The sequence below is a fragment of the Xenopus laevis genome, chromosome 2S, assembly GCF_017654675.1.
Source record: "Xenopus laevis strain J_2021 chromosome 2S, Xenopus_laevis_v10.1, whole genome shotgun sequence".
NCBI classification, from domain to species: Eukaryota; Metazoa; Chordata; class Amphibia; order Anura; family Pipidae; genus Xenopus; species Xenopus laevis.
The window spans coordinates 133,709,216-133,734,975 of NC_054374.1; the positions used below are offsets into that span (position 1 = coordinate 133,709,216).

At 39.1% G+C, this 25,760-nt stretch overlaps 1 protein-coding gene across 1 annotated transcript in view; it reads right to left on the reverse strand.

Annotated features, from left to right (window-relative positions):
- Positions 1-24,632, reverse strand: part of ctdsp2.S (CTD small phosphatase 2 S homeolog) — a 32,185-nt gene extending 7,553 nt beyond the window's left edge. Inside the window, exons 1-3 of the mRNA XM_018250101.2 lie at positions 24,102-24,632; positions 4,752-4,900; positions 3,548-3,586 (exon numbers count right to left, since the gene is read on the reverse strand). Coding sequence (XP_018105590.1) covers positions 3,548-3,586; positions 4,752-4,900; positions 24,102-24,165 — 252 coding nt within the window. The 5' untranslated portion in view covers positions 24,166-24,632. The remainder of the gene's footprint in view (positions 1-3,547; positions 3,587-4,751; positions 4,901-24,101) is intronic.
- Positions 24,633-25,760: the final 1,128 nt, after the last annotated feature.

Consider the following 25,760-nt stretch of genomic DNA (forward strand, 5'->3'; position numbering starts at 1 on the left):
AACAATAACATTTCTCTGCGGTCATTTGTTATGATGATGAGCCGACAGGGAAATCCAAGCCTCAATAGGAAAATAAGTAGCGTGTTCACTTGGTAAAGGTGTTCCTAAAAACAGTCTTTATCATCTGCATAGCTGCAATCTGCTCTGATAAGAGACCCCCAGTAAGTGTGGCTTAACAAAAACCAGTAGAATGCTTGCTTTAGCTATACTGACCAATAACCCTTTTTTGTCACTCAGACATGGCCCCACCGTTGTTTTATTCTAAAGCAAAATCCATACATTAAAGGCCATGCCTTTGTTGGATTTGTTGCCCACGATAAAAATGCACAACTGCGGACAAAATATCTCCCTAAAATGCTTTGGTAAACCGACGTATCATTTTGTTCCTCAAAAGACGCCCAAAAGTTGATTTGGGAGGAAATGTGTAAGTTTTACCACCAGCGATTTCAGTTATTGTCGGTGGAGAAGCATTTTCGGAAGATTTGACGCCCGCAGTCATCTTAAATGTAAGTCCTAATCAGCCTCTACAAACCTTCTTCCATTTTTGTGCATGTTCCTTTTTATGGCCTGTACAAAGGAAATAAAGCAAGATTTTCCAGTTAAACTGGGATTTTCTATTGGGAGGCCAAGGAGAAGGGAATGTTCAGGGTCTCCACTAACACACAGTCATACAAAGACAATATTTGCACTTCTATTTCATCCTCAGTGATAAAATTAATTTACAAAGACATCAGTGATCATTCCATCCTCATATTGATTGTATCTACCTTGTAAGGATGAAAGAGTGAGCAGAGTTAGCCAGGATTAGATCCTGCAACCTGCAGGTCACACAGATGCACCCGGCTGAGCCACCTCTTCGGTCCCACTGGATGAAGCATTAAAAGTGCAGGTGGAAGAAGCTTATTGGTGAAGGTGCATTTCAGAAAGTTCACACTGGAGTTTCATTATGCACAGATTACTCATAGAAATGAGAGAAGGCCAGGGACGGGATTCAAGGGTAAAAGATGAGGAATACATTCAGTTCAGGCAATGATGCGACTGTGGTCAGTTTGGATCATGCCACATTAATACAACTGCATTTAAAGGAACAGTAACACCTAAAAATGTAAGTAATGTAAGTATTTTAAAGTAATGAAAATATCATGTACTGTTGCCCTGCACTGGTAGAACTGATGTGTTTGCTTCAGAAACACTACTATAGTTCATATAAACAAGCTGCTATGTAGCAATGGTGGAAATTGAAAAACGGCTAAATGGCACAGGATGACTAATGGATAACAGATAACACCATTAGACAGACAGAGCTTATCTGCTGTGTAACCTGAGCCTTTTCTCCTTTGAATGGCTGCCCCCATTGCTACACAGCAGCTTATTTATATAAACAATAGTAGTGTTTCTTAAGCCAACACTGCATTATATTTTTATTACTTTAAAACACTTTTATTTTTTGACATTACTGTTTCTTTAACTGGAAGAAACAGCCCATTGGTTTCCTCATATGACAAACGACAGGGCATAAGGCTTGAGCTATCAGCTTCAAACACATTACCTATTAACTCTAATAAATGTGGATTTGTTTTTCCATGAACTTCAAACACATTACTTATTATTTCTAATAAATGTGGATTTGTTTTTCCATGGATGTTCAAACTGTGGCCCCTCCAGTGCAGCTTTGGAGACCCACCCTTCCTATGTGCTATGGTGCCCTATGTTCTTCATAGCCTGTAGGGGAGATAATCCGTAGTGTTCTTGCTGCAGGGGCAGCAGAACCTCTTGAGAAACAGTGCTGGGTTGTATTTTAGAATGATATTACTGTATTCCAGCTGTTTTCAGATGTCCAGTGCACACCCCACCACATTTGAGGTAAAACATTTGTTCAAGAAACCGGTTAGCTCAGGACAGGTTTTTAAAAATGTTTAAATGTATGGCTTTATCAGCAACTAAGCAATAGTTTTTCAATATTATCAAGTGTTTATAGTAAATATCTCCTTTACATAAGCTTGGCTTTCAGGACTAGTACAATTGGCCTGTGGGCCCCTGCTCCAGGCCCACCCAAAGGGGTCTAGCCTCACAGTTTGGGAATTACTGCTCTACATGATAAAGATATCATTCCTAATGTCACTTCTTTTATTATGGACAGCATTTCAAAGGGAATGATTGGGTGTTATATTTTTCTTCAGTTCTATAAAAGGTGTATAGCAATCATTAAACTGTGTCTGCTTTACCGTGCCAGCCGCAATGTTTTGACTACTGCAGTGGCTGGGACATTTCATGCCTCCAAAAACAACCCATTTTCCACCTCTAGGCCACACGCCATGTCGTCTTGTAAGTGAATTATAATTGTATAATTATTTTATTAGACTGCATCAGGAAACTTTAGGCAAGACTGTGAGGCATCAGTTACACCTTTATAATAGTGGGAAACTAAATATACGTCAATATTTTCATGAGACAAAGATAACTGGTAAATAAAAACGACATAATAGTTGTTATTTAAGCCTATCTCCTCCTAATGCAACTTCTCTGAAGCCATAGCAAATACTGCACTGTGCAGGCACAACCTAGCAGATGGGAAGATATGACATGGTTATATTTTAAATTATTAAAAGGGAAAGATCACTGAGAAGCATGTTTCTCCAATGAAAGCATGTGTATGATTCTACATGCAGTAATACAGTAATGATCCAGGCCTTCAAAGCTGTCATGGGGGTCAGCATTTTGGATTTTGTTAAGAGTGTCAGTGACACGCACATACGCTCAGTGTGCTTTGAGACGCTGTTAAGAAGCTAAGCTTAGGGGTCATCATCCTGCAGAAAAAGAGGTTCATCTATCATAGAGGTCGATGCTACAGGGTTTTGATGCTTCAGTTAATGTGCTGGGAGTCGGCGTAATAGGAAGGGAGAAGCTACAAAGGGCATCTTTGGAGACACAGATCTTTATTGTAAAGGGTTGCTTTGGGCTGGTACAGAATACCCTAACATAATATACAACATTTCTGCACTATATTGTCAATCTTTTGTTCTTGCTTATTGCTGCATGAGGCCATATATGAGGGTACTGCGAGACATCAGTGCATTATGCCACACAAAAGTTCTGGTTCAGACTGCACGTCTACTCACAGACTGAAAGCTGGCCAAGAACAATTGAGTAGCAAGCTGGTGGTATATTTCCATAATCACCTGATATACAAAATAATACACAACCAGGCTTCCAGTTTCACACTGAGCCAGTCGGGAGCCATTATTTAAACACACTTAAGAATAACAACCTGACAATCCATAATGCCACTGCAGCCAGGTGGTTAGGATACACATTTCATTAACCGAGAAGCCTGTAAGATCCATATTTATTAGATGAAAGCACAGTTATTGTGTAAATAAAATAATGCAAGCTGTATAGTTAGCATAAAATTGGTGATCACAGAAAAATGGATCCAAGGCAAGAGCACAGAGTGTACAAAGGTAGCATGACAGGGCTTATTGGGTAGAAAGTAATTATTTACCTCTCATGCTTTACAGATATAAGCTGGCACTCAGAGAATACATACCTGGTAAAACTGATACTGGAGACACTGGAGTAAATCCGACTGAAAAAAAAAGAGAAGACAAACTCTTAGATGCCTGACAGGAGAAGAGGGGAGAATGTTTGTGTCACTGTAACATGAAAAGACCAAGAATATGTGTTTATTTACTTTATTTTTGGGCAGAGAAAAAGGCTGGAACAAAGTAGCAATGGGGAGAGCAGATATGAAGTAGCAATATAGAGAAACCTATGGCAAACTAACATCATGAAGTGAACTAGCACGACAGGATTAGACAGACCTATAATTGACTAGTAATATGGGAGAGAAGGAGCAAACAAGAAAATGATGACAGGAGCATGCAAGAAAGAGAGCTGGAGCCATAGGGACAGCTGGAGTAAAGCATGGCTTAGTACCAAAGTACTAAGCTATGCACTAATATCACAGTAGTCTGAAATTATCCCATTGATACTTCCCTTTTAATAAGTCTGTGAAAGTTATAGATGATTTGTGTTTTTAGTACAAATATTAAGTTGAGAGAAAATAGATTTTCCATTTAGGTGCATGCAGAACGTCTGCTTGGTTAACCCTCTATTGGATTTTATGCGCATGCATTGATCTCAAACTGTGTACACGCATCAACACACAGTTTAAAAGGAATAAAAACACTTCATAGGGCAAAGGTGGGTGATTTCAGGCATTTTCGTCCTGACTCTTGAGCTGCTTAAATCATGGCAGCCAAAGCACTGAACCCTGTTTGCAATTTCCCAAAACATAAACATTCTAGTATAATGTAAATAAAAGGGTGGATCTGCCTCTTTGCAAATAACCTGTGTTAAATGTGTTCTCCTTGCCCTGATATCAGGATTCTTATGCCACAAAGACAACTCCATGAGACAGTTAATGGCAGTATCTGTATAATATGAATTCAAAGTTCTTGTGCACAGGGTCCTCCTTCCTATTTTTATTTTGCACCCTGTTGGTAACCTGTTTATTATAAATTATTGTAAAGTGTTGTGTAAATGATAGTTATATATAAAAAATGAGAATGATGACTAGAGTGAGGAAATGTGAGACAGACAAAGGGAACCAACTATCTTTCCCCCGAATGTGAAACAGGCCAAATACAAAGGAGCCAAAGGCAGAATTTCTACACTTGAATATGTTTAATGACACCAAACACAGGCAAATAACACAATCCTGCAATGTGATGTCCTTAACTTTGATTTACCTTTGGGGTTGCATTTGTCTCCTCCTTCTGGATCGGTGGCTCACTGGAGCCCCCTGGCCGGCTGACATTCTGTGCGCTGAGGCAACAGAAAAGTGCCTTGAATATGCTTCGACTTCGAGGCTTCTTTGGGGAGGACTTGGACACCAGTCCTGAAACAGAAATAAGGGCCAGTGAGATCATTCTGCAAGATGTGAGTCCACAAACACAAATGAAAAATCAAAATCTGCCTTAAGGCCAACACAGATTGGCAAGTTTTTTTTATGCTATAAAGTTTTGCTATTAAGTTTCTCAATAGTTTGCTTTATATTCCACAAGGAGGGTCTTCAAAGGAGACACAAACACACTATACTGTATACACACATACATAAATATATTCAGTCTTAAGCAGCCTGATCCAGAATATTTCAGTAAATATGGGAGCAAGGTAAAGTAATATATAAAAAATCTCATCGACCCACACTCCAGTTTGTGGTAAATCAAACTGCTTTTATTGTATGAATCTTATACACACAAACACACACATTTCTAAAGGCCCCCAAGAGGGCAGAAACATTGGATACACTGGATCCAAAGAAAAGAAAATTCTGCACAAGAGCAGTAGTGCAGGTCCACTTTTACCATTTAAATAATCAACCTTTCAAAGAGCACCCAGAAGTTGATATATGGACCATAAAACAATGGTTAAAATGCCTTGATTTGTTGTTTTATTCAATTATCTCCATGAGTGTATATGGTATGTATGTATGTATGTATGTATGTATGTATGTATGTATGTATGTATGTATATAATGGAAGATATAGACGTGGGGGATTTTGTGAAACTTCAATAAATTCACTTATTGTTAAATCTGTGAGTGCTCCTAATATCTTCCATTACCTACATTTAATTAGGAGCACCCAGGATCCGATTCAAAGTGATATATATATCTATTTATTTATACATACACACGCACACACACTAGTTGGTCCGGACTGAGATTCACAATAGGCCCTGGCATTTCAGGTACACAGAGGCCCATTCAGCCCACAGAGAGTCCTAAACATCCCCCACCAGCCCACTAAATAATGATTTTCTATGGCAACTTATAGCAGCCCCTCTGGCATTTGCCAGAACCCACAGATTGCCAGTCCGGGCCTACAAATGCATATGCAGAGATCTGTTTTCTATAGATCTGTATGGATGTTCCTTGACATCACAACCACCAGAGGGCAGTCTAAACATCCTATTCTTTGAATCCGTAACCAATGGAAACCAGTAAAAGGAGACTGGGCCTCGCTGACAAAATACCAGCTCTGTGCTTGAAATGTGAGGTATCTGGAGATGTAACAGAACAGCTTTGTATTTACTTTTCTATGAAGATCATGGCATTTTCATTTTCAACTTAAAGACAAAGAGCTTCTGTGTGTGCATAAATGTGCAAGTTACAGTCAGATTTCCAACATGAATGCAGTTGATGCTACAGGGGAAAGGGCTATTATATTCTAAAATATTCCTCATGAATGGAGCATATTACAGAACAACACTATACAGGAGGCATTGTTTCGGTATCTTTGTGTACAAGTCATTCATGAAAAATGTATCTTTGCCCCTACTATGTAATATTCTCTGTACAGTCCTTTTAGATGGTTTAAAACCGCACTGATATCAGGCCACACCCCATGAAGCAGTCTGAGACAAAATGGCAACTTATGTAAGGGGAGCCATTAACCGCTTCAGAAATTTGAAAAATCATTTTGTTTATCTCTTAATATTATCAATAGACTTATAAAGAGCCAAAATAAGGGCAATATAGTACCTGCTTCTTTAGCTTTTAAAACACAAATCACGCCACTACAATGTGATTTTTTGTCAATAAATGTAAATAGCTTAGCGGGAGCTACCACTTTACACCCATAACCCTAATTGCAACACTATGAAATTGTACCTGTAAGATAACTACATTGCAATTGCATCAGAGTTTCATTAGCCAAAACAAATTGTTCAGGGGCCCCACACCAAGGCCAGGTTGCATAAACTAACTGTCCCTAGGTACTTTTCATTTAAGTGCCACTCCGCCATATTTTAATGTCCTGGTGGGGTACCATTCTTATCATTTTTACCTTTGTATCTATATATTCTTGTCAATAATACATGTAGTCAGGATATATAGTGCAGGTAATATCAAACAACTCACACATTCTTCTTTAAGAGAAACACATTTACATTTAAAAATCACTGAAAACTGGTAATTAAGGTTTATTGGAAAGTTGCTTTTAATTATTTTCATGAGAAAGAATACATTTTACATTTTGCAACTACTAAAATGAGTAAAGGAATCATGACACTGCCTTGCCACTGGATTTGAGGGTTTTTTTTTTAGCAAATAACACACAGGTTGCTAGTGTTATATTGGGGCAGATTCACTTAAAAGTAGAATTGCTTGGATTATCAGACAACATATACAAACTATACATAGCACAAGAAATAGTAAACGACTCACAGATTCTGACAACATATACAATAAATGTTGCAATACAAGAAAATGTTTCACACATTTCCCCCTCCTTCTTGTCAAAAACTTGCTATTTTCCTGTTATGTGCAAATGACTTTCATCCATCTGAGTGTGATATTCTGAGAAAATTTGCAGTTGGTTTTCATTTTGTATTATTTGTGTTTTTTTGGGTTATTTTAGCTTTTTTATTCAGCAGCTCCTGACTTTGCAATTTCAGCAATCTGGTTGCTAGGCTCTAAACTACCCTAGCAACCATGCACTGATTTTAATGAGGGACTGGAATATGAATTGGGGAGAGTCCGAATAGATGAATAATAAAAAGTAGCAACAGCAAAACATTTGTAGCCTTAGAGAACATTTGTTTTGAGATGGGGTCAGTGACCCCCATAAGAAAGCTGGAAAGAGTCATAAAAAGGCAATTAGAAAACTATTCAAAAAATAAATAATGAAGATCAATTGAAAAGTTGCTTTAAAACAGCCATTTTGTAACACTACCCCTTTAAGGAGTGTTTAACATGCTAATGGGACTAAGGCATGGATTCTATTAAAAAATTATTTCATATTTAAGTGCACATTTTTAAAACTAGGTACAGTATTACCTTTAACTGGTCTGCAAGTGTGCTCTAGGGGAAATCAAGGCGTATGGTTTATTACATTTATATTATATTATTATAATACACAAGAGCCATGAATATCCTGTAAATTATATCCTTATAAACGGTGAGTTCTGATGTCATCAGTTATAAACGGTGAGTTCTGATGTAATTTCTGTCACATGACTCACTGAAACTTGTGTATTATAATAAATAAAGTACCCCCTGTTGCAAAATATGAGGATATTAGAAGTAACCTCGGAGTTCCATGACCTGTATAAAAACACTCGGCCTTCGGCCTCGTGTTTTTATATGGTCATGAAACTCCTCGGTAACTTATAATATCCTTATATTTTACAAGAAGGGGGTACTTTATTCACTATATAATTTGCGCTATGCAGGGTCAGTGGCCAGGGAAAGATAGCATTGCTGTCAAACATTTGCTAGAATGCACATGATTCTGTGTAAGGAGTGAGTAATGTAGACACTTGTAAGCAGAATGTGAAGACAACTATCAGGAAACATCTGTATCACATAACACATTGTCACTAGAGGCTGGTGAGAGAAACGTCCCTGTATGACATAAGCCTAAAGGCATCCATTCTGTCCTACAACTAGATAAGGATTCTCATCTAACTGCATTAAACAGCAGGAAGTTATTTAAGGCCCGTAGTTTATTTGTGTCACATTTGGAGGCAAGTGAGGTAACCACATGACCAGTGGCTATGAACAGATATTTTATTCTGACAGCTTACACTGGAATTGTCCCTTATGACTTGGTGAAATATTTGTAGGCTCCCTTCCCACAAGCCACTTGCAGACTACAGAGCAATGTATACAACCATCCCAGAGCACGGTTATCTAATCTAAAAGGTGTGCAAAACTATACAACTCCAACCGGTCCTATGTTTCAGTGATGACTACTGTTTTGATTACAGGGACAACAATTGTACTGTTCCAATTAATCATGCCATTTAACTGCATTTACATAAAATACACGTGTGTGTGCGCACCACAGTTTACACGGATAACTACAGGCTACAAAATGGCAGAAGGACTAGTCATATGGAAAAGCAGCAAGAAAAAAAACAAAAACAAACAGGGAACATGGGATAGGTCACTACATCCACTTCTGATGTTGGTTGGGCAGCAGGAGTCTTTTAGGGGACATACATAATAAAAATATGGTATCTCCATTTAATTTGTGCCAAAAAGAGGTGTTGCCTTTAAAAATTACACATTATGGGGGTAATTTACTAGAATCCAAATGTTTCTGATTAATAAAAAAAAAAAGTCCAACCAAACTAGAATCCAAGATTTACCCTTATTTATCATTAAAGGGGTTGTTCACTTTCCAAACACTTTTTTTCAGGTCAATTGTTTTCAGATTGTTCCCCAGAAATAGACTTTTTTCACTTTTTCCATTATTTATTTTTACCGTTTTTCCAAAATCTTAGTTTAAAGTTGAATGTGCCCGTCTGTGGTGGTTTGAGTCTGGCAGCTCAGTAATTCAGGTGCGGACTATAAACGGTTACAATTTTGCAACATTTAGTGGATACATTTATCAGCAGTATTTCTGGAGTATTGGCAACTATTGTATCAAGTCTAACAGCTGCCTGTAATGAAACCCAGAGATTCTGCTCAGCAGGGACAAACATAAGAAATGTATCAACTAAATGTATCATTCAGAACAGGTTACAGGGTCGGCGACCCCCCTCCCATTGCTGCTTTAGAAGGTGAAAAATTACACTTTACACTTCATTATTAGAAAAACAGTGAGACATGGAAAATAGAAAGTAATTGGAAAAAGTCGTTATTTCTGGTGATCTATTGGAAAACAACTACTTGTTTGAAGATGAAAACCCCCTTTAAAAAACCACAGAAAAAAATTGGATTTGCAAAACTTGACTTTTTTGGATTGTCACACGAAAACCACTACTTTTTCGAATTTGATGCCCGAAAAGTCTGAATTTTTGGTGAAATTGGCGGAAAAGCCAGAAATGTTCGGACTATCTCACGAAACCCAGTACAGACAATAATATCTTCAAATTGCAACAAAAGGACCTCTGCCATGGACTTCTACAGGATCTCGACAGGTCGAAGATTCTGACTTTTTGCAGCCTCGGGGGTATAATAAATCTTTTAGCATTTAGACTTTAATAAATAACCCCCTTATTGTGTGGTCCATGCAAATGGATAAAGGATGTTTCCATAATTTGGACAATCATACATTGAATCTAATAAAAATACTTTAAACATTAAATAAACCCACCAGGATTGTTGTGCCCCAATAAAGATTAATTATATCCAAGTAGGGATCAAGTACAAGGTACTGTTTTATAACTAAAGAGAAAAAGGAAATCATTTTTAAAAGTTTGAATTATTTGATTAAAATGGGAGTCTATGGGAGATGGCCTTCCATAATTTAGAGCAGGTATCCAGACAATAAATCCCATACCTGTACTTGACATTATATATCCTCTTTCAAAGGGTACATCAGCAAAATAAAGCTAGTAAAATATAACATAGGGGAATTTAACGAAAATTATATCCATACAATCCTGCAGTTTGAAGTAAAAATCAGATAAAATCTCCCATCACGGAGCACTCACACTGTTACACTACATCATAGAGCTCACAACTCCCCAGAGCAGGTGACAGCCATCATTGTTTCAGACCACCAGACAAATCTGCAATTTGACCATGAGCAGATAATTGTAACAGTTGTAATTGCTAGACAAAGCTTAACAAATCTGAAGAAAAGCCTGCTATGGAGCAGGACACATGAGCAAGTATTTTATGTAATAATTATCTCACTGAAACATCTCAAAAAATGACTCCACTGGAGCCAACTGCCATGACCCTCCTTCTCCTCCTTAAAGGGAATCATTAACATCAGTTAATAGTGCTACTCCAGCAGACATCTGCGCTGAAATCCATTTCTCAAAAGAGCAAACAGATTTTTTTAGATTCAATTTTGAAATCTGACATGGAGCTAAAGATTTTGTCAGTTTCCCAGCTGCCCCAGTCATGTGACTTGTGCCTGCACTATAGAATGGAACTACTTTCTGGCAGGCTGTTATTTCTCCTACTTAATGTAACTGAATCAGTCTAAGTGGGACTTGGCTTTTACTGTTGAGTGTTGTTCCTAGATCTATCAGGCAGCTGTTATCTTGTGTTAGGAAGCTGCTATCTCGTTACTTTCCCATTGTTCTGTTGTTAGGCTGCTTGGGAGGGAAAGGGAGGGGGTGATATCACTCCAACTTGCAGTACAGCAGTAAAGAGTTACTGGAGGCAGCTGGGAAATTGACAATATGTCTAGCCCCATGTCAGATTTCAAAATTGAATATAACAAAATCCATTTGCTCTTTTGAAAAATGCATTTCAGTGCAGAATTCTGCTGCAGCAGCACTATTAACTGATTCATTTTGAAAAAAACATGTTTTCCCACGACAGTATCCCTTTAAGCAGTGATGCAGCAGCCTTTTCATACCATTATAGTTTACACATGTAGCAGAACCCATAATAACATGACAGGCAGACAGGATCAAATGAATATTTGCAGGATTCAGTTGATTTCTGGGAATAACTACTAAGAACAGAAGCCAATTCAATTTCCAGATATGTTTAATTTTATGAGACTATAAATCAGACTCCAAGAATATCAAATCATTATTGATTGTTTCCTGGATCTCTTCCTTATCTTCCAACCCATCTGTTCCATTGCTCCATCTACCATTGTTGTGGTTCTCACGTTCCACATCAATCACTGTAACTGGCAACATTTAAATCAATCCCGTAATCTACAGCAGCGAATAAATGAGAGAATCAAAAGGCAAACGATTCCCTCCGCTCTGGTAGGAGAAATGTAATTTTATGTTCCCGGATTAGTTATTGTGCAGTGCCCGGCTGGAGGAGAATAGTGAATTATCATCCCCAGTCTCTCTGACCATGACCCAATCCCTGATCTCAAGTGAGCTGTGCAGGACGTGCCTTTTTTTTTTTGTTAGAGCTATTACAGGTGCAAATAATAGCTTTCGATCTGTTTGAATTCTTTAATTATTTAAACTGCAAAAGGAAGGAGGGGAAAGGGAGTCTTAACTCACTTGTCAAAGCTTACACTAAGCATGCATAATTTATTGGGAGAGAGGGGAACAGCCATGGAGCATTTAGCAGGCAGATGGCTCTCCAATCTGTCTTTCCAATACGGTGTCAAAGTGCAGTATAGCGTGAGCCTCTTCTCCGGATAAGGGAACAGAATAAATAGTAACACGGGGTGCAACACGGGCAGCTGATGGGAAATATACATGTGCCGGTCAGCCATTGATTCCATTCATCACTGCCACACACTCAGGGCAAAACAATGGAGTTTTTTTTCAGCGCACAATAAAGGGGAAGAATTACTGTTGAATCTGATAAGCCAGCCCAGTCGCCTAAAGCCGTCATTATCTTGCTTTCAGGAGAGGGTAATTCACTGCCATTACAATGTCACTCCCTAGGCAAAGTATTTCAAGGGATTGTTCATCTTTTAGCATGATATATAGAGTGAAACCAACCGCAAATTGTCTCAGAATATGATTTTTTTTTATTCTTAGTGTTTTTTGAGTTATTTAGCCTTTATTCAGCAGCTCTCCTGTTTGCAATTTCAGCAATCTGGTTACTAGGGTTCAAATTACCCAAGCAACCATGCATTGATTTAAACAAGAGGCTGGAATATGAACTGCAGACCGCCTAAATAGAAATAATAAAATTATAGAAAAAAAAGTAATCAAAAGTGCCACTAATACATTTGTAGCCTTACATCGTATTTTTTTTAGATGGGGTCAGCGACCTCCATTTGAAAGTTGGATTCAAAAGAAGGCAAATAATTACAAACAAATAATGACAAATAATGACCAGTTGAAAAGTTGCTTAGAATTGGTCATTCTAGAACATACTAAAAGTTAACTTAAAGGTAAACCACCCTTTTAAAGAAACCAATAAAAAGGGAATAAGCACATTTTATAAGGAAAACATTATAACAGGTCTGTATCACAGATCTACAGTAAGGGGGGGCTCTGAGCCCCTGAGAAGTTTGCTCACAGCAACCAGCAAATGTTTATAAGCCTGCTACAGGCAGAATAATAATAGACTGTTGTTTGTGGCTAAGTTTCCGTTTGTTAGTAAGCAGGGTTAGCAATCATGGTGTTGTTCAGTACAGTATAGTTGCAGTTGCTATATTAGTAAAGCTATTTTGCTTTTTCATGTTGTCAATTGAAATGCAAGGGTCAGAGTAAATGTTCCTTGTCCAGTTACATCTCAGCAGGGGAACCAGCAGCTTCCGGCAGTAATGAAAAGACAGGCACTGTAAATATCTCACAAAAAACAGCCGGACAAGCTACAGCACTGCTCTGTTATCAACCCAGAACAACAAGAACCACAGTCACATTGTGATAATTAGTAACTTGTGCAAAAGGGGTTTCTTTTTCACTGTAGCCTCTGCATTTTCAGCTCTATTGAGCATACCATAATAATCACTTATTTGCAAGCGCTAAGACCTCAATTTGCAACAATTTTGGCTTTTGTGTCCTAGCGTAATCTGCAAGGTGAAATTCAAGGCCAAGTGTCTCCCTACATTCATTTGCTTGCAAATTCTCAAGTCAAGGGGGTCACTTATCAACACTGGACAAAGTTGCCTGTGGGCAATCACCCATGGCCACCAATCAAATTGTAGCATTCATTGTTCTACCTGCAGCTGGCGGAAAAAAAGCCAGTTACTGGGTAACTGCCCACAGGCAATTTGTCAATTGTTGATAAATGAGCTCTAATGAGTGGGATCATTAAAGATGTGGGCTCATTTATAAACACTGGGCAAATTTGCTCCCAGGCAGTAAACCATAGCAAACAATCAGCGAAATAGTATTTTTTAGAAATTAAAGCTAACATCTGATTGGATGGCTTTGGTTACTGCAGAAATTACCCCTTTATCACTTATTCTGCCACTTTTTTACGTGTGTGTGTGTGTGTCAGTCAAACCCCCTTTTACTGAAAGATGTATTTTTCTTGTTTGGGGTGATAGGACTGAATGGTTAACACTTGTCATATTTATGAGAGTTATATCTATACCACCCTGTATGTTCTCCAGAGCGTTCTACTGAATTTTGAGTTTGTTATAATACACCTAGCTGGGAAGAGTTGCTCCTGTACTATTTCATGTGGTGCTGGGGGTTCCTGCCAGCTGGATAGGCAACTATCAAGCCAGAGTCAAATAAAATACTAAACAGTAAAATAATAGTAAGATAGTGCTCCTTGTAGTCTAGCTGGATGGAGGAAGAGAACAACATTGTAGCGAGGGCTGCTTTTAATAGTGTCTGGAGATTTTGCAGAGATTTTCCAATATATGATGCATATATTCCAAGCTGCCATCAATAATTAACATTATGGTTACTTTTTATGCAAGATGCTGAATGCTGCACCATTTGTGTTCAATGCCCAAACAAAAATAGCATCTCATAAGGAAATCCATTGCTATGTAAGTAACAAATGTTATTTGTGCGGTTACAGAAAAGAAACACAAGAAATGTGGCTGTTACAAACACACTAGTGATGTACGTTTAAGAAAAACTCAAACTGCACCTGACCTAAAACCCCAAAACCTTAACTTGCATCCAACCCCATTGTAGGTACCATTCCAAACCTTTACCCATGTCTTCTCATACTGTACACTACTTTTGTGTGTGTTTCTGGTTCCAAGACAAGGAATATTTAGAAGCAGATGAGGAGTGTTCTTCCCCAGTTAAACCAGCATCCAACCCTAACCTGCAATGGTCGCACACATTTCAACCTGAACCTGTGGGTCCCCATGGGTTTTGGGTCAACACAACACATTAATAACCATTATGGCTGCTACTTTCATGAACCAGAATGATACACAGACTTTCATTATTTATGGTATTATTTTAAGTAATTCTTTAATGTACCAGTAAATTTAAACAGCTCTTTATTTTAAGTAATTCTATAATGTACCAGTAAATTAATATAATATGACGCTTCTATAGGCTAGAGATCCGTAATGTTTGCCTATAGAAGGATTGCACTGCCCCATGGCTCACATTAACCTATAAGTGAAACTGCAGGGCTTAGGGGCAGTAAGGTCAAAAGACAAGATTGCACTGCTTCATTTTTAGTAAGGGTAACGAAAGACTGGGTGAATTCTAGTGTTTTGTCATGAATGATGGGGGACATCATTCTTGAAACCACCCCCCATTCAAGTCAAAAGAAATCACTGCCAGGTAATGTCATATATCACCAAAATGCAGCACTTTCCATGAATACAGAAAAAAAAAGTGCTAGATATCAGCCACTAGTATGCCATTAGCCTAGTACTGACACAATAGGAACATGGAATTTTCACTTTAATGCAATTAGAAATAAAGGTAACAATTGCAAACCTTACTCTAGTTCTAGTAATCCATAACAATCAATCAGCTGGTAGCATTTACTGTTCTGTGGTTTATATATATATATATATATATATATATATATATATATATATATATATATATATATATATATATATATATATATATATATATATATATATATATATATATATATATATATGTATTTGTCCTTCAGTGGGCTGTTACATTACTAATCACATGATTATGGTCAAGCAAAACATTATTTTACTGCCTTATATATTGATATCTGTGGGAGCTGCTTAGAGGCATTTTCCAACACTAGCATGGTGTACTCTTGCAGCTTCAGCGCAGTGGTATAAATGCAATTTTCCATAATTCCGTATTCACAATTAGACCTAACCTAATACTACACGGCTTGTTTACGGAACAATAAATGAAGATAATCTCCTTCAAAGTGCGGCTGTTGTGTAACGAGTCTCTGGATCATGTTCATATTTCTATTCTTAAAAACAGGAAGTTGCTCTGATAACAAAGAAACTGAATACATATTGCTCATCACTGCTGGAGGATACAGACTGCAAATTGGGATACACTGATGATTGGAAAACACATATCCAGCCAAATACCTCTAATCCGACCACCCGTAACATCCCCAAATTTATTTTAAAAGAATCTAACATTACTAAGCAAAACCCTATTGCCTCCACATATAGCCCACCCCATAAACACCCCATTATTATCTCCCACCTCTAGTCAAGTTATAGCCATTTAGGCTGGTTCAAAGAAAAGGATGGGGGTGCAGCCTGAATACAAATCAGGGTGAAAAGTTATTCTTTTGTTCTGAATGCAACAGCAAAAGGAGTGTGAATGCTAAAAATATGAATAAGAAAAAGTTATGTAGTAAGGGGATTTTAACTCAATACGGGGACTACGACAGGACTGCTAGCTTCAATGGCTGATTAGACAAGGCTAGAACTGCCAAATGAGCCAATATCACCTATACAGAAAGCAAATGGAAAACATCTATACATGCAGCCCTTATTTCCACAAGACACAACCAAAGAAACAAGAAAAAAAAATGGAGATATAGTAGCAACTATCAAATGGCTAAACATTTCCAATATGTAGTATTTAAATCTTCAGGTTTAAGTTTTAAAACAAAAATATTTAGGTGTAATAAAGCCAGTCCCTACCCTCGACAGCCTGGCATACTGTGCCGATAGGAAACTAACTGGGCAGGGAACCACTGCAGGAAACTGTTTGTAAAAGTTTTTCTGTTATTAAATAGGGTCCTTAAAACACAAAAGTGCTGTAAAAATAAACTAGCAGGGATGGGCGATTTTTTTCGCCTTGTTTCGCCGAAAAAATGACGCCCAAAAACTTGAAAAAAAATTCGCCGCAAGACAAAATGTTTTTGATGCCCATAGACTTCAATAGGCGCCTGCGACATTTCGCCAGCGGCAAATTTTTGGCAAAACAAAACGGGTCAAATTCGCCCATCCCTATAAACTAGTGCCCTTATTCACACTGGAATTTTAAAAAAGTATGCAGTTTATTGGATGTGATGCTAAATTTGTCAATGTTATTTTTTTTTTTTGACTTGTCTTTTTGTTCTGACGCACTCCCGTTCATCTCACAGTCTGCCATTTTGACAACTTGGAGTTGATAACCCCAAGTCATAGTGCAACTGAACTGACAAAATGGTGAGCTGTCAAAATGTTAAACAAGCTAAAGAAATGTAGAAATAAAGAAAATAGTAAATGATCTCAAAATACTGCTGTCTGTATTACTCTTAAAAGTTACTCTTAGGGTATATGTCCAGTATAAGGATCACCGACCTGTGCAGCTCCAGTGGTGAGGCTGAAGGGAAAATATAAGATCCTGTGTTGGATATATACACTGTACTTCATATGCTCAGAATGGATGGGAAATTCCTACATTAAATTACAGTCCAGGCAGAGATGTTGTTGTTAGCAGGTGCGGACTGGCAATCTGTGGGTTCTGGCAAATGCCAGAGGGGCTGCTATAAGGCCTCATTGAAAGTCAGTATTTAGTGGGCTGGTGGGGGCTGTTTGGGCCTCTATGTGGGCTGAGTGGGCCTCTGTGTACCTGAAATGACAGGGCCTAATTTAATTCTCTGTCCGGCCTGGTTGCTAGTGATTAAAACTACGGTAGCTAAATGTATTTATATAAATCATAAAAGCAATAATAAAGCATAAAGCAGAGAAATATAGCCTGAATTGTTGGGGGGGGGGGGAATTAAGCCACGTTCCTAACATGTCATGGCCATGTCAGATCTGTGACTTTTGTGGTTAGTGATTTTTGGCTGTCCCACAGAGATTGGGGATATCCTACAGGAATCGGAAACTACATACTGATTAAGTTTTAATGGGGCAGGGCAGGGATTTCTATCTGCATTTTTAGGGAAAATATTCCACATCAAAAATCATAATTAGTATTCAAAACCATCAAAAACCAAGTATCCCTGATAAAAATTTCAACTTTTATGGAATTACTGGGCAAAGGTACCCAAGTGCCCTACCTAGAGTAATGGTAGTAACTGGGTAATAGGCTGATTGAGTAACCACACTCATCTACTTTAGAAGCCCTGAAGTGTCCCCCACAGCTGTCATAACTTCTGCCTCCAAAGCAGTGAGCTAGTACTGTGTATCACAGAGGCCTCATTCATTCCATGGCTCAGTGCCGCCACCCTCTATTCATAAGTGGACAACACATATTCGTTCATTCAGAGAATGGGCGCAGTGCTGAGTTAGGCAGTGAGCAAAGCTGATCCAGCAAAGAGCAAACAATTCACCGCTGCTATGAGACACGGTTTGCTTATTCAGAAATAAAGCACTCGGGTCCCTTCCCTTTTAAACAAAAAGCACACCTGGATGAATCCTCGGCTTAACAATAGACAGGTGGTTACCCATAATGCTCTACCAGTTTAAAAGAGAATTAAAGAATTAGTCTATGGAATTCATAATCACATTCCATAGCAGCAGCCCCTGAACATATTAGCCCTGTAGTAGAGTTTTGCACAGGTCCAGTCAGGCAGACCCGTTGAACTAAAGCGCACCCTCATTGGGTTTACTTTCCAAACAACCCAGGGACCCATGTGACGTTACCGTGGAAGAAAGTAACATCAATTTAGAGGTGGATCAACCAGTTAAAGGGGAAACATTTATATGATCATCGATGGTGGGAGGGCTCGGACCAGCAGCTAACCCAGATACCCAAGCAGGGTAATAGCAGACAGCCCGCCTGGTTGGTGTATTGGGAACTCTCAACCCGAAACCCCACCACCTTGCGTGTCTCTACGGATACCTGCAGGTCTCCACCCTGTAGGCATCAGCAACTCACTCTCTGGGAATGTTCTGGTAATTTCTGACCCCTCCCCCTCAATTCTGATTCGCTACACCTGCCCAGAGCACACCGAGCAAGACTATTTTAACTATAAAAAACGGATTAAAACTTCAGTGACAACCTGCGATATCATAACCGAATGTAAAAAGTGTAGTGTGGCAGCAACCGTTATAATAAACTCGAATTCCTGCTTTTCCTCCAGCGTAAGCACACAGAATTGCACAGGTCTGAGGAAAGGCTCCAAACAGTCTTGTATGTTTATTTAAATTAATTTTATATTTTCTAAAATATGCAAAGGTGGCATGTGTGCTTCTGCTCTATATTCTGACCAAGCTTTTGTTAATAAAGGGGTATACATATATATATTACATTAAGGGGTTGATTTATCAACCTCCGAATTTATCCGTTTTTAAAATAAAAACGTCCGACCAAACTAGAATCCACGATTTGACCTTATTTATTATCAAAAATGCACGATTTAATCGGATCAGGGAAAAACTCTACAATCTAGCGAAAACCTGAATCGTATGTTTTTTCTTGTTTTTTCAGGCTAATTCCAGTGCAGACCACAGAAACTTCCAAATAGAATAAGGACCGCTCCCATTGACTTGTAAACAACCTTGGCAGGCCTGAAATGCCGGATTTTCGGATTCAGACTTTTCCCATCCTCGGGGTATAATAAATCTCGAAAAATTCGAGGGGTTTTTTTCCCACTAAAAATCTGATTTTATAGTTTTAAAAAAACTGAAATTTTTCTAGTTTTTGGCATTCAGATTTTAATAAATAACCCCCCTAATGTCAAAGGTTATTATAGACTCCTCTTTATGATATAATGCACCACCTCACTAGCTTTACAGATGATCATCTTTTTCTGCAGATAAAATATTTACACTGGCTCAGTATTACTAGGGGTGATGGCAAGACCTTCCAACCCAGCCATCTGGACACTACCATATGGGCACAAGGCCTTTGCATGAACCATAGGTCACTTGTGGCTGCTGCTTTCTAGCATAATGATGCTGCGTTCATTTAACATTGATGATATGTGCCCCTTTCTCTATAGGGAGCTTTGTGTGGCTGCCTGTTATGATACCATCACATTCGAGGCAGGGGGGTGAAAAAGCCAAGGTCATTATGAAAACAAATGGCTGCTACAAATCACTCTCAAGGCACTAAAAACATAAGAATCTTTGCAGCAACAGCATTAGGCTTTCCAATTACTTGCCAAAGCCAACATTGTGTGAAGAGCACGGTTCTCTCACATTTGATAAAATAGAAGAGACAACACAAGTTTCAAACAAAAAATGAATTGCAAGTACTGTGGCTCTAGTACAGACATTACACCTACTTTTTTTTTTACTCTCTGAAATGGTATATCATGAAGGGGCCTTTTACTAAACTACTACACAGTGCAGAAAATAGCACCACAATACTTTGTAAGCTACCTATAAATACACCCATGTGATTATGTACATATACAAGTATGGGAACTGTTATACAGAATGCTTGGGACATGATTAGTACATTGCCTCGTCAATGTATGTATCTATCCCACAGCCACTGTCCCTTCCCAGAGACTATTATCCCCACTAATACTATAGGCACCATCTCTCCCTACTATACCTGCTATCGCACAGCCACAGTCCCTTCCCAGAGACTATTATCCCACTGCTACTATAGGCACCATCTCTCCCTACTATACCTGCTATCGCACAGCCACAGTCCCTTCCCAGAGACTATTATCCCACTGCTACTATAGGCACCATCTCTCCCTACTATACCTGCTATCCAACAGCCATAGTCCCTTCCCAGAGACTATTATGCCCACTGTTACTATAGGCACTGTCTCTTCCTACTATACCAGCTATCCCAAAGCCGTACTGCCATAGTTCTGCTTGAGACACCATCCCTGACCCTATTATATGCACCATAATAGGTCCCTTAACAAAACCGGTCCCTTAACAAAAAATAATCAGTATTGCGGAATACGCTGGCACTTTTTAAACACATGATAACAATAAGAAGAATAAGGAGAATAGCTGTTACTATAGGCCCTACTGTACAGCCATTGGGTAGTGGTATGATTTTGCTTAATTTAAACAAACTACTCACAACTTCTGCTCTAAGAGGCCCCTACCTAAACCCTGGAGCAGCTTTATTTCATGTTTTAGGCTCCAGTGTCAGTGCATTGCTCAGCACTATAGGTTTGTACTGATGCAGGCAACATGCCCATGACTCTTATAAAACTGCAAAAAAAAAAAAAAAAAAAAAACATAAAAAGGCCTACATAAAACCATTCATAAATTATATTATATATGTTTGATTAGCCTTAGCCAAGTATTCTTCTTTGCACGCATCTCTTCTCAGTTACTTTTCTGTACAGGAAGAGACAAAATGATTTAAGTCACGTGGTTACAGTGAACTACAATTCCCACCATTCAACAACAGCTTTAAGCTTCTTCATGGCTTGCAGCCAAGCAGCAGCTGTGCACAATGGGGATGTAAAGGAAGTCAATTTTGCTCTCATCAGGGCATGGGCCGCAAATGTGATATGGTACATATAGTGATTAGTGAAGGTAGATGTTATTGTTAACAGGTAAAGAAAACTCCCTAATAGCCGCTTGTCAGCACTAAATGAAATACAGTTTCCAGAATCCACAGCTGGGTGCTGTATCAGACTTGTACTACATGAGTTGGACACTCCCGCAAAAGAAAGATGGAACTCTAGTTCTAATTTCAAATATACTTCCCATCTAGACATCTTTTAAAAAAAAAAAAAAAAAGGAGCATACAGAATGAGAAAAATAACTGGGTTGAGGGCAAAAACTGAAGATTGTACCACTGAACACAAACACTCGATCATGAACACTTCAGATGAGAGCTGATCATGGAAGACAGGCAGCCCTGGTTTCTAAGCTTCTGGGATATTTTATATATGTTTATATATAGGCACATCCCTGCAAACTCTAAAATAATCAGTCTGGCTCCTAGTCGTTTTAAAAATACATCCACTCCTGCTCCATTCTTCTAATACAGTGGAAGGCCCATTTCCTTCGCTCAGATCCGATTAGACAGACATAAGGCAAAAGGAAATAGTCACTTATAATGCCTGTGATCTATATGATAAAGGCAAAGCCAGACTATATAGTACTTTTGCACACCCTGGAAAACATGTATCCTTCAATTAAACTGGGAAACAATTGTGTGGCGCTGTGGCACAGTACCAGGCTGGGTATAGAAACAATATCACGCAACAAACATGGATCAGAATGGAGCCCATTTTCTGCAGACATCAATTAGCCAATAAAAGAGCGGAGCAGTCGGTGTGTTTGTTTTTGTCAGTCACAGACAGATTCTTCTCCAATAGGAATACAGAGGTGACAATGTTGGGAACACACGCAGCCTTGGCTCAGTAGTGCACATGAACAGGCATCACAAACACTCTTGTGTAATACTAGGGAATCCTAGGCAAGTGCTGTTTGCTTTTGGTTAAACTGTAACGTAGGACAAGCACACAGCAACCTGGCTGTTTTTTTACCGCATATCACTGCGTGACTGACAGCCGACAGGTTGGTTAACTCTCCCACCCAGTCAACCACAGTTTGTAATATTTACTGCACAGAAAAAGCTTATGACATACAGACGGGTGCGCGGAGTACCGTAAACACGCCACGCTCTGGTGATCCCAGAGCAGGGATCTGTTTAAATACTATACTGAGCATTCCATGATAGCCTGGGCTGCGTTATGGGATGCTGAGTGTTTTAGTTCAACAACAGGTGCAGGAGCCGTGACCATAAGGGCTTTGATATAAGCTTCTGTTTGCAATATTCAATATACACAGTGACTTGGTCCTCTTATTAAACAACGCTTGTTGCTTTGTGTGTGCGTGCGTGTGTGTGTGTATATATATATTTTGTATGTATATATATATATATATATATATATATATATATATATATATATATATATATATATATATATATATATATATATATATTTTTTTTTTTTTACCCCTCTAAGCAGAAAAGCAAAATAAACAAGCAAATACATGACAGCAGGAATCTAGAAATCTGCTTTGCAAGCAAACCAGCTGACATAAAAAAAATAAATAACACTGACTACCAACAGGCGGAAACCAGATAAACCGCCCTAATTTCATCTCTGCAAGTTTCCTTATTCCATCCTGCGAGGGCTACGATGTGCTGAACCTCCTCTGGTCTGTTCCATACAAGACACAAACAAAAGAATCCCCTTCCAGTAAAGCATCCCACCCTGTCCCATCTCACATTCACTGCTTTTTAATAATAACAGCCGCACACAAAACAGTCTTGTAAACAGCCCCATCCCAATAAACTTCCCTAGCACATGGGGCCAGATTATATGTGTCATATTTTAGGGAAAAACTGCATTATAAGATAAACATGGCAATGAAAAGCATGTTCGGAAAAGCATTATTTGAAATGTGTGCTGAACACACCCCTGCAGAACAACTGGAGTCAAGCGATGAGTCTCTCTTCTGGAATGGCTAAGAGAGAATACATGAAAAATCTGTTGCCTTTTCAAAAATTATTCTAGCATGAGGTATTGATACCACCGTGTATGTACACTGGGCACAGTTCACTAAAATATTTGTGCGCCCACAAACGTGCTGGAGAGCAAAGGTGGGGGGCTGGCTTTCTCAAGTAAACAAAATACGCTCTAATGATGCTGTTAGTTCCTTAGTCTGCTGCTATTAAGTTTTACACTATATATATATATATATATATATATATATATATATATATATATATATATATATATATATATATATATATATATAAATAAAATACACAAAAGCTATGAATCTCTTGTAAATTATATCCTTATAAACAGTGAGTTCTGATGTCATCAGTTATAAACGGTGAGTTCTGATGTCATTTCTGTCACATGACTCACTGAAATGTGTGTATTATAATAAATAAAGTACCCCCAGTTGCAAAATATGAGGATATTAGACGTTACCTCGAAATTCCATGATCTTCGGCCTCGTGTTTTTATATGGTCATGAAACTCGGTAAGTTATAATATCCTTATATTTTACAAGAGGTGGTACTTTATTCACTATATATATATATATATATATATATATATATATATATATATATATATATATATATATATATATATAAAGAGAGGGGAATAACCAGACCATATGGGATGCCCACTCTCATGAGGCAGAACAGTAAAACCTGCAGGCAAGTATTAAGTCACAAGGAGTCACAGAGAAGCATGAGAAGTGGGTGTTCTGTATAGTAGGTGGCTGGGGGGTCTGCATGATGCCGATTTAAATTGTGACAGTGAGTAGGAGTTGCCAGGTGATCCTATTAGATGGCAGATAGTTCAGCAGGGCTGCATAGAGTCCAGTACAGCCTGCATCAGAAGTGACCACCAAGAAGCTGCTAGTTTGTTTTATTAGGGTCTGGCAATAAATAAAAAACAAGAGAGGTGTCCTTACCTGGCTTTGAATGCACAAGCGCCTCTTCTCTGTGCACTTGGGCGATGATAGAGCTGCTTTCCATCTAACACTTGCACACAAGCAGCGGGGATCGGGGCTTCTTCCAGATCGCTTTTTGCTCCTGTAAATCCTACAAGGTCTTATCCCCCCACCCCTACCCAGCAATCCCGATAGGAATAGATTGGAATTGCTCGATCGTGGAGAGGAGAATGTATATTCCTGTACAGCCCAAAGTCCCGAGCCCAAATCTCAGAATTGGTTCAACATGGAGAATCCAGACTAAAGACAAGCAAAACAACAGAGGAAATAGGACAGCGTCCGTTTCAAGGTCCCCCCAATACTATAGATAAACAAGCTTCCCGGTTCAGCCTCCTCCCCGCTCCGCTCTTCGTTACCGCCGCACCTCGGGGCCCCGCTTTGGCTGCCGATGAAAAGTCGTGATCTTCAGAGGCGGGAAAATAAAAGATTTGGTGGAAATTAAGCTTTGTTTTCCTACAGCAGGATAGTGAGCAGGGGTAGCCTTGAAACCGCACCCTCCTGTGATTGGCTGGCTGGGCTGTGGGCAGTATAAAAAGGGAGCTATTTACTATGCAGTGTTTACCTAAGTACATTCCAGTCCTGGGCTGCGAAAGGGATTGAGTGCATTTCTACCGATGTCCTTTCTGTTCTCGTCCTACCCAATAATGTTTTCGTGCCTTATAAACACCTTGCTGACAGAAATTATATATTATTTTTAGTTAAATACCGAAATAAAAGGTCAATTTGTAACTGTGCACGACACGTGCTGTAATGCAAGCGAGACGATAACATAACAACGCTCATGGCCAGGGTTGCCATGAGGGTTACCCAGGGCCGCCATTAGAAATCACAGGGCCCGTACAACAAAATTTTTGGGGGGCCCACCCACACTGGCGCCCAAGCCCCATCCCAAATCATGCCCACTCCACATCACAGTTAAAAAACTACACAGACATCAGCGCTAAAAAAGTAACCCCCCCCCCCACACACACACACACACAAGTTATAAAAAGCTATTGATGGTCAGGGTCCCCTTATAAGTAAAAAAAAAAACATTGTCGCCAAGGTCCCCCATAAAAGTTTTTTAAAAAAACATTGGTGGCAGGGCCCCCCTTACGAGCTACAAAAAAAAATTGGGGCCCAAAAAAAATTTAAAAAAAAATTGGTGCCAGGGCCTCCCTTACAAGTTACAAGAAAAATTGGGGCCCCAACATTTTTTATTTAAAAAACATAGGTGGCAGGGGCCTATAGAATATTAACATAATACATTGGTGGCCAGGGGATTAAAAAAAAAACACAAACTGGTGTTCAGTGGAATTGAACTCAAGGATTCAGGACTTCAACTTTACCTCCTTTCGTGTTGTGGGGTCTTTTCGCCGCTTCAGGACTTCAATTTCGGCTCTTTTCGTGACTTCGGGTCTTTTCGCCGCTTCATGGCTTCGGCTGTTTTCGTGGCTTCGGGTCCTTCCGCTGTTTGGCTGTTCGGCTTTTCGGCACTTCCGCATTTGGGACTTGCGAAATGGCCGCACTGCTTGGGCGCTCGTAAAGGGGGCCTGGCTAATTCAAAACTGCAGAACTGCCGGGGCCCGGGACACTTGTCCCACCCTGATGGAGGCCCTGGGGTTAACAGCCACAGTCAGC